At 34.4% G+C, this 12,065-nt stretch overlaps 1 protein-coding gene across 10 annotated transcripts in view; it reads right to left on the reverse strand.

The window, feature by feature from the left end:
- The window catches only part of ARHGEF7 (Rho guanine nucleotide exchange factor 7), a 102,242-nt gene that overhangs the window by 23,041 nt on the left and 67,136 nt on the right, over nucleotides 1–12,065 (reverse strand). For 7 of the 10 annotated variants that reach the window (XR_015749895.1, XM_026668889.2, XM_087967277.1 and 4 more), the window contains 4 exons: nucleotides 11,088–11,227; nucleotides 9,839–10,063; nucleotides 6,570–6,663; nucleotides 3,988–4,077 (listed from right to left, as the gene is read on the reverse strand). Coding sequence is in view for 9 of the 10 variants with exons in the window: in XM_026668889.2 (XP_026524674.1) it covers nucleotides 3,988–4,077; nucleotides 6,570–6,663; nucleotides 9,839–10,063; nucleotides 11,088–11,227 (549 nt within the window). In the remaining variant the exon portion in view is untranslated. Of the gene's footprint in view, nucleotides 1–3,502; nucleotides 3,537–3,987; nucleotides 4,078–6,569; nucleotides 6,664–9,838; nucleotides 10,064–11,087; nucleotides 11,228–12,065 lie in introns of all 10 variants that reach the window. The other 3 variants (XM_087967279.1, XM_087967280.1, XM_026668890.2) reach the window with 1 other exon arrangement.

Here is a 12,065-nt window from a genome sequence, read left to right on the forward strand (position 1 = left end):
CATTTGCCATATTCACTTTTTTTCATTCTGAATTAGTAAACAAGTACCCATAAATAGTACAGATGCATTCAATTTCACAGAAAAATGTCATTTACTTCTTATAGTAGAGAGTTACATGCATCAATTTCTGTTCCCTTGGGGATTCAGCAAATTGTAGTTTCACCAGATTACCTAAACGTTTGCATACAACTTTGTTGTCCAGCTAGAAGGGAGATGTAAAGAAGAAACAGGTGAAAGGAAAGGAAAGCCATCTGCTAGTACTTCTCTCCAAATCTCCTCTCTCAAGTTATTTTCCAAATGTTTCTTTATATGAAAATTTAAAAGTATCTTCTGTCCTACCTCTTATGGTTCATCCTGTCATGCTGAACTTGCATTTCCCAGCAGCACCTCCAAAATGACAAAAGGATGATGCTACTAGCAGAATTGCCAGATCTGCACTTTGAGGAGCAGGCAGAATGTCAACATAGAGGTAAAGAGACACTAAAGGATACTGAAACATGATCTAATCTCCTAGACTCAAAATAAATTTATTTATAATGCCTAATCTCTTAAAATACAGTATAGTATTTAGGAACCATTATATACAAACCAGCCAATCTTCCCAAAGTACAAGACCAACTCCACTTGCTTTTGTGAAGTTCTGTTAAATTGCATGGGGATAGATTTTAAAAATAATAGTTTAAATAAAATCAGCAATCTTAAAAAAAGAAGCCGTGCAACAAATTGCTATTATCATTTTCTATTGCAGAGAAACACAAATGAAAGCAGTAGATTTTTTTGATGTATGCAATGAAATTTCTTGCACTATGTATACTTATAAAATATACATAGAAAGGGGGAAACAGCAAAAAGCATTTTGCACTAGTTCTGTGTCTCAGTAAGGACACACTTGCATTACTAAAAAGAATATGCTCACATTAAGACATCTGTCACCTTATACATATTGGTATATAAAAATATAATTAAATGACAAGCACCAACTTAGCACAGTTGTACCATTTGAAGCATTACCAATTCATTTTGTCCCACTCAGTTCAGTTATCTATAGAATCATAACTCAGTTAATTGCAGGGCTAGTATCAAATTAAATAATAATGTCTGATTTAGAAGAGAATTGTAAAAAGGCCTGTACAAGAAGACATAAAAGAATCAGTGACAATTTTATAGCAATGAGTACCAATCATGCGTGCCTATGGTTCCATAACAATACAAAATCTTTTATTAAGGTTCTAGGAAAAAACCCTCAGTAAAACAAAAGTAGTTTTAGAATAATTAACCCTATTATTAAAAAGTCAAATTCAATTCACATGATACACAAAAGAGCTTTAAGTGATGTTCTAAAAAACAAAAAAAAGAATGTGACAGTTAACTGTCAAATATTAGCACATAAATTATTGTCTACAATGCATATTGTCTAAAATCTAAAACCAAAATAAGCATTAGGGAGAATTACTGGACAAAAAACCCCATTAATGTCTATACCGATTTCTTCCTGTACAGACCGACTGTGACTATTCTGATATAAAAATAGCTTTAACTGCTGACCACTTTCATCATTAATGGCAAAACTGTGCAAACTGATTTAAATCAAGAAGAGTATTCCTTAGGTACAGGTTACACATGCGGGCAGATTGTCTGATTAGGTGCAATGCTTTACTTACAACAGAGGATCTCCACCACTGCAGCCTTGTTTAAGATTAAAATAATCTGGGTCCCCAAGACACAGTGAAAGTTGAGCATGTATCTGAGTAACTGAAAATAGCAGTTTTGCTCAATATATAAAATGTTTAAAAATATAGAATAAAAAGATATTAATAACTATAATAAAAGCAATTTTTGCTATAGATGGATTTTTCTGTCATATGTCTCATTCCCATTTTTGATAGAAACAACCACAGTAAGCCAGATTTTGGGGAACCCTGACTTACCATGAATGAGCTGTGTGTTAATTAATACAGTTGTTCACTCTCACCTGGCTACTCCTACTAGATTGAGCAGATAAATTAATAAAAAATTGTTCATTTAGCACAATGCTTAGGGTTAGGACTTCTAAAAAACGACAAATGAATAAAAGGCTGCACTGGTGGCAGATAAATCCTTGGAAGACAACTGGAGATATATCTGTTATGCCTCCTTTCTTATACAGTACCAACACAACCACAAGAACACATTCACTAATGCAATGCAGACAGAGCCTGATCCAAATTGTTGGTTCACCATTGCTAACCGTAATGGTAAAACAACAAGCAGGAAGTGGGGGAAGGGGCCTCAGCCCTCCAGAATGTTATCAAAGCTATGCAACTTGAAGGCTGCCTTTCTGCAATTAAGCATGTTAATTAAACCTTGAACCTTTTGTGCTGTTTTTTATACAAATCATAATTATACGTTAACAGTTCAGAAAATCTAGTTTGCAAAATGTAAAAAAAATCTAAGCCAAGTTTTCAAATTAGATACTAAAATTAAAGCATTTCGGAAATGTTCAGCAGGAAGACACTGACTCAAGAGCTCATACATAGTAAGCCGAAATTTCCCAGAATAGTGGTCTGTCATTCTTATTTTAAACAGAATTTTAAAAAACAACTTTTAAAATGTAAACCATATCAAGCATTTAATATTTACTATTATAAGAGAGATTTGGCTTAAATAAATTAAAAACAACTGAACCAGTCAAGCAAGATTTATTCACTAGCTGTACTATTTGAAAACTTGTATGTGTCTAGCTAAGCAGCAACCCTGGCCAATTTTGAAAAACTAAGCAAGGCCATATCCAGTTTGTAGTTGGATGAAAAACCAGGAAAGATCCTAAAAATAAAAAAAGCAAAACCCTGTAAGAAGGCAAAGGAAATCACTTTTACATTAAGAAAATTCCATGGATAAGTCTAAGATTTAAGTTTTATTCAAAGAAGTCTACCTTTACTTAAATATTGCTATAATAAACACATTCTTAGGGTCGAGTTTGGAAACTTCTGTGATGACATTATCATCCATGTTCACTACTACTAAATTAAGAATACATAATTATTATACATAAGCATTAGATTAGAACAGAAATGTTCAGAGTGTTGATTCTCACTTTACAGCAAAAAAAGAGACATATTCTCAGCAGAGACATTATCCATGCAGTATCAGGAGCTCTATTCGTTTTCTGTGGGAGTGACCTCTTTTCAGTCCGGAGGAACTGCTCAATGTACTCCATGATGCAGTAGAGAAGTGAAAGAAAGTCCCAAAAAAGCCTTCCCCAACCTGTTGTCCTCCAAATTTACTGGATTCAGTTCCCATTGCCAAAGCAGTGTCAGTAACCATACTGCACAAACATTCAACAAATCTGGAGAACACTAGATTAGAAGAAAATGCTTGTGAAACACTCACTGCATAAGAACATGGTCTGAAATCTGGCTCATAGGACAAAGGGAAAGGCATGATGTTGACAGTGGCATTCATTCAGCTGTCTCACAATAAAAATGGTGGTGTTTGTGAGCCGATCAAGAAAATGCGTACCTACCTTTTTGAATGTCAAGTAAAGAATGCCTCCAATTCTAAACCAAAAAGAAACTATGCCTTAGGTATTAAAATGTTTGCAAGAACATTTTTTTTAAATTAGAATAGTAAACAACAAAACCTAATAACCTTTCAGTAAGTATAACTGAATGGTTTAATGAGATGGTGAATGCACTAAAAATGAACAACTTCAACTAAATTGTTAGCATGTATTATTCAAAAAATTCAGTAAGACATCATAGCAGTGTTGCCAACACGTACATTTCTTACTGCTAAATCTGGGAATCGTAAAGCACATCTAAAAGATCAAAGGATCAGTCAACATTGCAAACGCACATTTGCTCAAGTTCCTAATGAATTTATGTACTATTTTCATCACACCTCACTTTTCAGACCATACAAGCCACTGACAACAATAAACACAAAATTTAGCAAGCAACTGCTAGATGGCTAAGATAATTTTTCTATTCATATTTTTTTTAAACTTACTTGAGTTTAATGTTTGACGTGTTTTGGCACTTGTGCAATAAGCTTCAATGACTTTTAGAATCTGAGCATCTTCTTCTAATGCCGCTGTACCTATGAAATACCCAAAAGATATTATGCTGGATACTGAGACTCAAAAATAAACACTGTGATTGACAATTTATACCTAATCCTTGTTTAAGAACAATTGGGACTGGTCATTCTGGCACTAATTGATGCAGTCCTTAAGTGAAACACCATGTGATCCCAATTTTCAATTTTACTGCTGGCTTCTCTATTGACTCTGCTTGTCGGAAGTTGGCTGTGAAATGTGCAAATGGTGATAACGAGACTGCAGGATGCTGCAACAATCACAAAAGCTCACTGGTAGCAAAGGGCCCAAATCACATGATCCAGGGATGCTACAACAATTGTAAGTGCAAGGATCAGTTGTAAAGATACTTTTTCAGTGCCATCACAACTTCAAATGCTTTCTAAACAGGGCAGCTGATTATAAGGAGTACCTGTAATCATAGGTGTTTCTGAAGTGTCTTATTACAGTAATATGATAGAATTTTGGATTTGGTAACAGTAACTTTCTAGATCTTGACACAGTAATCTATTTTATAACTGTTTAATAGATGAAGATATGAATTGTCAATCTGCTGACATTCAAGAGAGTCAGCAAATAAATTAGGGAAATTTACTGCTTCTCATTTTTTCAAATTGGGAAACTATGATTTAACTTTTTGGGGGGACGATATTAAATTAAAATGCTATGCTATTCCTATTATTTAAGTAATAACCATAACTTTTTTGTGCAGCTGTTAATAAAAATAAGATCACCAACATGATCGCCAATGTCCGATAATGGATATGGCACAAGAAGAAAGAATAACCATAAAACTCTTGGTAGTATAAATCATATATGATTTTTTAAAATCAGAGTAAAAGATAAGCAGAAGTCAAATTACAATTTGCATACAATCTAAAACCAGAACACTTCACACAAAGAAAATTAAGATAATATCACCTTAACTAAGCTGTAGGAACTGGGACAAGTCAAATTCAATAGTGTGTGCCCAATGATGAAGAAACATTCTTTAACTTCGGTCTCCCTAATTTCATGCAAGCTACGAATCACAAACACAAGTCCCATCTTGGGATTTGTATCTTGGGTTTGTATCTTAGGTTGATGCTAGCTGAAAAAGCTTATCCTGGAGTATCTCAACACTAAGTCACATCGTGCATTACCATTTGTAAACAGCACAGTAAATTGTTCTGGAATTCTACTAATGATCAATCCAGGGTCCATATCACAAGTCTAATGTACTACTCAAAACCTGAGGGGACAGAACTGAATTATGTAGTTGTGCTGCAAAAATACAGGCAGTGTTTTCTTGAGATTTTACAGTAATTTTAAAATACATTTAACTATTTTCAGAAGTATGCAACAACCCCAACCTTCTCTTCTAATCTTTCTCAACTCTCTTCTCTTTAGTTTTAATTGGTGTTTTAAACCACTGAACCTTACCCCAAATGTGCTTTTTTCAAAAGGCAACTGGACTTTCTTTGTTTTTTTCCCCTTTTGACAATGTTTCACTTCTCACTAAGAAGCTTTTTCAGTTCTAACTGATTGGTGGGGAATGGAAGGATTTATATTCTTTGCAGCCATCTGCTCATTAGCACTCTTGAGAGTTGTTGAAGCCACTTGGGGCTTTATCTGTATCCCCAGAGTCACCTGAATCAGAGTGTAAATGGGTATGGAAACTTTTTAGGACTGCTCTGATTCAGAGGTGACCCTGAGGATACAGATAAAAAGCACCTCTGAGACAACCATGACCTGGATGATTAAGACTCTCCACAGACAACTGCTCACTGTCCCTCCACTTCACCTAAGACCTTTTAGATTAAAATAGTCCTGTTTAGGATAGTTAACTCCTTTCTGGCTATAAAAATACAGCTGTTTTATTCAACTAATCCTGAATTAAGTAATTTGAAAATTTGCCTATCAAATTTTACTTTTTACTAGCCAATACTAACTTATTGGTGTTTAACACCTAAGGATATTGTTTGTGTTTTGCCTAGATTTATAAAAGGGAATTAATCTTTCTCATTTGTTAGCAACAATTTCATGAAAAGACATACTACATTGAGGGGAAGAGAAGACAATAAATGGAATATTAGGTAGTATGAACAATAAATAAAATGAAACTTCATTTTAGATATTCTGTATGACATCAAATATATTCCTATAATAACAAATAAAGCTTTTTTGACATAACAAGATCTATCTAATCTAATCTTTTTGAATTATTTGTTTTATTAAGTCTTGTAATATGGCTATATATTCCATTTCCTACCTGTATATCCCATTTCCTATGACATAACAAGATCTATCTTTTGGGATATACAGCCATATTACAAGACATAATAAGATCTATCTTGTTATGTCCTAGGAAATAGAATATATAGATAGGAAATGGGATATACAGCCATATTACAAGATTTAATAAAACAAATACATTCAAATGAATTAGATTACCATGATGCATAGTGCAACATAAAAGAACTAGTTTTCTCTCATCCCTCCAGAATATACTTACTTTTTCTCAGAGCAAATTCTTCTTCTGATGGTTTCCGTTCTGGTTTTCGCTTGGGCAGCAGTTTTTTCATGGTTTTCGGGCTTTTGCTGAGATCCTGTTTGGATTTTTTAAAAACACACATATATATATATATATATATACTATATATAACTGACATTTATATATAAAAGTTCAAAACATGAAGATATGTCAATGAAACAGTGATTTGTTATTAAAAATTCATTACAACACACACACAAAGATCATCACTTTAATGATCTTAACATGGAAATCAACATAGAATGATGTGTATGACAAGGTGATACAATATCATCTATCCTTTTCACAGCCTGCCTTGAAGAAGTATTTCACAGTCTAGACTCAGCAAAGGTAGAATAAAAATCAATGGCACCTATTTAAATCACTTAAGATTTGCAGATGATTTGTTCTCTTCTCACATGACCCAGAAGAGTTACAAAGAGCTGCACAAAGCAAAATTATTTGGCTTAAAAATAAACCTGAGAAAGAGCCAGGTTATATTTAATACATTTACTAAAGAAAAAATAAATTATATTTGCAGAAGAACTACATGTAGATCACTACATATACCTTGGCCAACAGATCTCAATCAGTATGAGTGATACCTGTTCTAACTTATGCCAGCAAAACATGAATACTAACCTCACAATCGATAGAAATGCTAGGAGTGGCACAAAAATATATGGAAAGATACATGCTCGGCATCACAAGACAAGATAGAAAGACCTGCACATGGATTAGAGAACAAATGAATGTATATGTTGTCATCAAAAGAGTAAAAGAATTGAAATGGAAATGGGCTGATCATGTAGCAAGAAAAACTGATGGCAGGTGGATCAAAGTAGTTATAAAATGGATTCCACTTGATAAAAAGCATCCATAAAAAAAGACCTAAAACAAGATGGAGCTACGACATAAGCAAGTATTATGGGCCCAATTGGCAAAAGAAAGCTGGTTGGAAACATGCAGAAGAGGCCTTCATCCTACAGTGGATAGACAATGGATAGGATGATGTTGATCATGGTGATGATGATGTGTGTGTGTGTGTGTGTGTGTGTGTGTGTGTGTGTGTGTGTGTGTGTGTGTGTATTCAGTGGTTAGCAACCCACCCACCCCAACATATGTAAGGGAACTCTTAAATAGAGGCTGAAAATAGCTGTTTATCAAAGGGGGAATAAATTTATTTACAGTCCAATACCAGCCATATAAAGAATATTAAGTACTATAAATTAAAAAAAATTACAGGAGCCAGAAACAGTAAAACACAACCCAGAGTCAATGTATGTTTGGTAACTATATAAATTTGTTTAATAAATAAAATCTGTAAAACAGTTTGGGGAGGACGATACCAAATGACCTCTGTAGGCTATAGCTCCTGACAGACATTTTGCAGCTTTCCTGGAGGTACATGGAAATTGATTACATAAAGGCAAACAATACCCAAAGGTAATCCTAAAAATGAATACATTTTCTGACAACTGGTATCATGAAATCTGTCTGCTTTTGAGTGTACAATGGGCATTTAACAATATATGTAACACGGATTCCACTTCTGCTTCAGAACATATGCAACTTTTCATAAGGGAGGCTGATGCAGATGTGGCCAAAAAAAAGCATTGGTACACATTTACTTTTCCCTAAACAATCCCAATTTGCCATGAGTTTAAACTGACATAAGTAAGTGGTATCCAACCTTATTTCATAGTCCATACAGCAGACATTTTCCTTGTGATGTATGACTTAATATATTCTTGTAAAGAATAAAAAATAAAGGACTGTAACCAATTTTACTGGACATGGCCACAAGAGGAAAACTAATCCCAGATTATACAGAATACAAATTCACAAGTCACAATCTTTCTGTGAGAATATCCTTTGGACAAATGAAAACAAAACCAGATCTTTTTGTTAAGTCACAGCTACTCTGTTCACATAAGTATAAATTTTAAAAAAACACATCATTCCTACTGGAGCCATGGAGGAAGCTCTATAATATTATGGGATTTCTTTTTTGCCTCCTGCACTGGGTACCTGTGCAGGACAGAATGAAACCAGAAGATTATCAAGGCATTCTGGAGTGAAACATAATGCAGTGTCTTAGAAAGCTTTGTCTCAATCGTAAGTCATTGGTTCTGCAACAGGATAGTGATCCAAAACATATATCTAGCTGAACCCAGGAGTAGCTCAAAAGCAAACAACTGACTTTTCTGAAGTGACTGCTAGGAGTCCTGACCTGCAATAAAGCATATAAGAACTGAAACTCAGAGTTGGGAGAAAGAATCCATCAACCTAACATGGCTGAAACAGTTTGATCAATGAAGAGTGTGACAAATTGCCAATTAAGAAGTTAAGTTTTACTCAGAGCTACAGAAAGTACTTGACTGCAGTTACTGCCTCAAAAGAGTATGCCACAAAATACTGTGTTAGATTAGTATATTTGTATATTTTAATGTATATTTGCCCATTGTCACCTACCAAGTAGCATGTCAACTAGAACCAGGGAATAAACTTTCATTTGTAGTCAAATAATATGTTGAAAAAATATCTAGTGATAGTCCAGGAAGAGAGGGACATTTCACTGTAATAAGCATGGGAAATTCTAACTCTAATTAGAATGTTTTGGTCCCAAATCCACTGTTTAAAACCAGCTAACACTTTATTAAACATGAGGAGAGTTACTGCCAGAATAAGAAAGACATACTACGCAAGCCATGGTTAGTTTATCATTTCAGAGAGAAAACAAGTCAATCTGGTATGGTAAGATGGATCAAGAAAGAAAGCTGAAGAGTTTGCTTTGACCACAATCCAAGATGTCTTCGATGAGCTCCAAAGAAAATGCAGCCCAATTCTAACCACATGAAAGCATTAAGAGACCCATTTGATTGCTTTTAAGAATTTTGGTTGGATAAAGCTTGAGGTATCTTTGTGGATGCAACACTGAATATGATATAACATCAAACTCAGAACTTTCATTTTAAATAATTTAACCGCTGCTAGGACATAGTGGTAATCATATAGGCTTCATTATTGCATATACATTTCTTACTATAAAAACATAAAACACCAAGAATTCTCTGCTGATCACACCATTCTTAGAAGAATGGCTGAAATTTCTCCTGTCAAAATCATACCCATCTCTTCATAATTACATGTGACTTGATGTTGGATGAAGGCTAGTTCAAAAGTTTTATAAAGCTGCAAAGAATGTACATGGATAGAATTAACAACAAGCATGGGATATTCATTCTCACCTCTTTATAACAGAGCGCAGCTGAAGGCCTTAACGGAGGTGCAGGTCGTAAACAGCTCAAACTCCACGGCTTAGAAGTTTTAGGTGGCTCCAGTGGTCCCCAGTTTATAGTGGTATGAGGTGTCCCATGATGTGAAGGGTGTGGAAGGGTATGATAGACAGGAGTCATCGGCATTTGCTTGCTATCTGCATGCTTGCTAGATGGTGTTACAGGATGAGATGGAAGCTGCCATTTGAACAACGGAATCAGAAAGGACCAAAAAAAATTGAATACAGTGAATATCATCTGATTATGGATGTTGGCCGTATTCTCATGAACAATAACACTACCTTATTTATGTTAAACTAGTAAGTAAAAGGTAAAGGACTCCCTGCAGATTTTACTCCGCTAATTGTTGCTGACTGGGGGGGTGGGGGGGTGGAATGCTCATCTCCATTTCAAGGCCTTTGAGCCAGTGCTGTCTAAAGACATTTCTGTGGTCATGTGGCCAGCATGACATCATGGAGCACTGTTATATACCCACCAAAGTGATACCTATTTATCTACTCACATTTGCATGCTTTTGAACTGTTAGGTTGGCAGGAGCTAGCACAAGAACAGGAGCTCTCCCCATCATGTGGCACTCAGATCTTGAATCTGGGCTGCCGTCTTTCCAGCTGACAAGTCCAGCATCTTAACCACTAAGCCATCATTCTGTCCTGCTCAACTAGTTATTACTGTTAAAAATGCAGCAAGAACATGCAATGCTATATGTATTGGAATTTACGTTTCCTTCAACTCTGTTGCATACAAATGTTAACAATGAGTTAATTTAATAATAAAAATACATTTGTCAGTATATATGACAATGTATATGTATATATTACTGGAACTTTGTAGATCAAGCAAATGATATAGCTACTTTCCATGTGAGTATTACTAGGTCCACAAAAGGGTAAAGTCAATAAGGAAAATAACTCTGCATATTTTTTCTCAGCCTGGATGACTTTTGTCTGAAGACACCAGCAAAGTAGCAAGAGATTCGGCTATATTTGACACAATCCTTTCTTACATAAATAAATCACAGTCATTTCACCAATTATTTATTCAATTTAAAATTCTATTGCTAAATGCTCAGTAATTTTATCACTGCAATTTAATTATCAGCTTGTGTCATTTATAATATAAATGTTTTCTTCAGTAGCTCCTTCATAATGGATTGGGCCTCTTTAATTTATAAGTAACGGACTAAAGGCAGATATCCTCTTACCGTATGAGAAGGAACAGAATGTGGTTTAATTGCAGGAGTTCCAACAGTTGTTACTTTGGTTTGTTTCTGAAGATGATCTACCCACTCATTCAAATCTTGTTGATTATTACAAGATACCAATATCCGCTCTATCATATTGCCTAGAAACAAATAGAAAATGCTGAACAAAAAAGTAAAAGAAATAACTAAATTTTAAAAATTATATAAAGCTGAATTGTAATATAAGGTATAGAAAATACCCATATATCTTAATTCTTCTATACCTATGCAATACATTAGGTGGTCTTCACCACATTATAGTACAAGAATTCGTGATAACTATTAATACCAAATTTATGTTCCTGCTTCCAAGAACTCTGAATATGTGTAATACCTGGCTTTAAGATTTGTCAGAAGGTTGCAAGTACAAATTCATGCCTGGAACATCTTTGCAAGGGGTTGCCTTATTGACAACTACTTGACCTTTAAGATGATGGGCATTTCTTATATTCATCAGTAAACCTTAGAAAATAGTTGCTAATTTAGTAATCTGCGAAAACTCATTGGTTGCCAGTACATTTCCAAATACAGGCCAAAGATTTTTCTTCTAAAATCCTAAAAATCTCAAATGGTACTTACTCCTATAATGCAAGATCAGCTAAGAAAGTTATGTTCCAAATGCTAGTACCTTTGTTAGACCATTAAAGATTTGAAAGAAGATTATTTCCTGCAATGCCCTTATTTCTTCAGTGTTTTTATAACGTATCTTTCTCTAAACCTACAAATTAATGGAGTTTATTCTAGCTGTTGATAATATGCTTTGATTAGTTTTAGATTACATTACACTTTTTTCTAGGATACCTTTTAGTTGTAATGAACCCTATTTAAAGAGAAAATATACATACATACATTTAAACTAAATAAATTTTAAGTGGGATAATGCAAAACTAGAGAGCTTATACTATATTGCTGCTGACTTAGCAGACTTCCAACAGGTTT

Source organism: Notechis scutatus, chromosome 5, assembly GCF_049901735.1.
Source record: "Notechis scutatus isolate UNSWTSFEM ecotype Mainland chromosome 5, rNotScu1.2, whole genome shotgun sequence".
Classification (NCBI taxonomy): Eukaryota; Metazoa; Chordata; class Lepidosauria; order Squamata; family Elapidae; genus Notechis; species Notechis scutatus.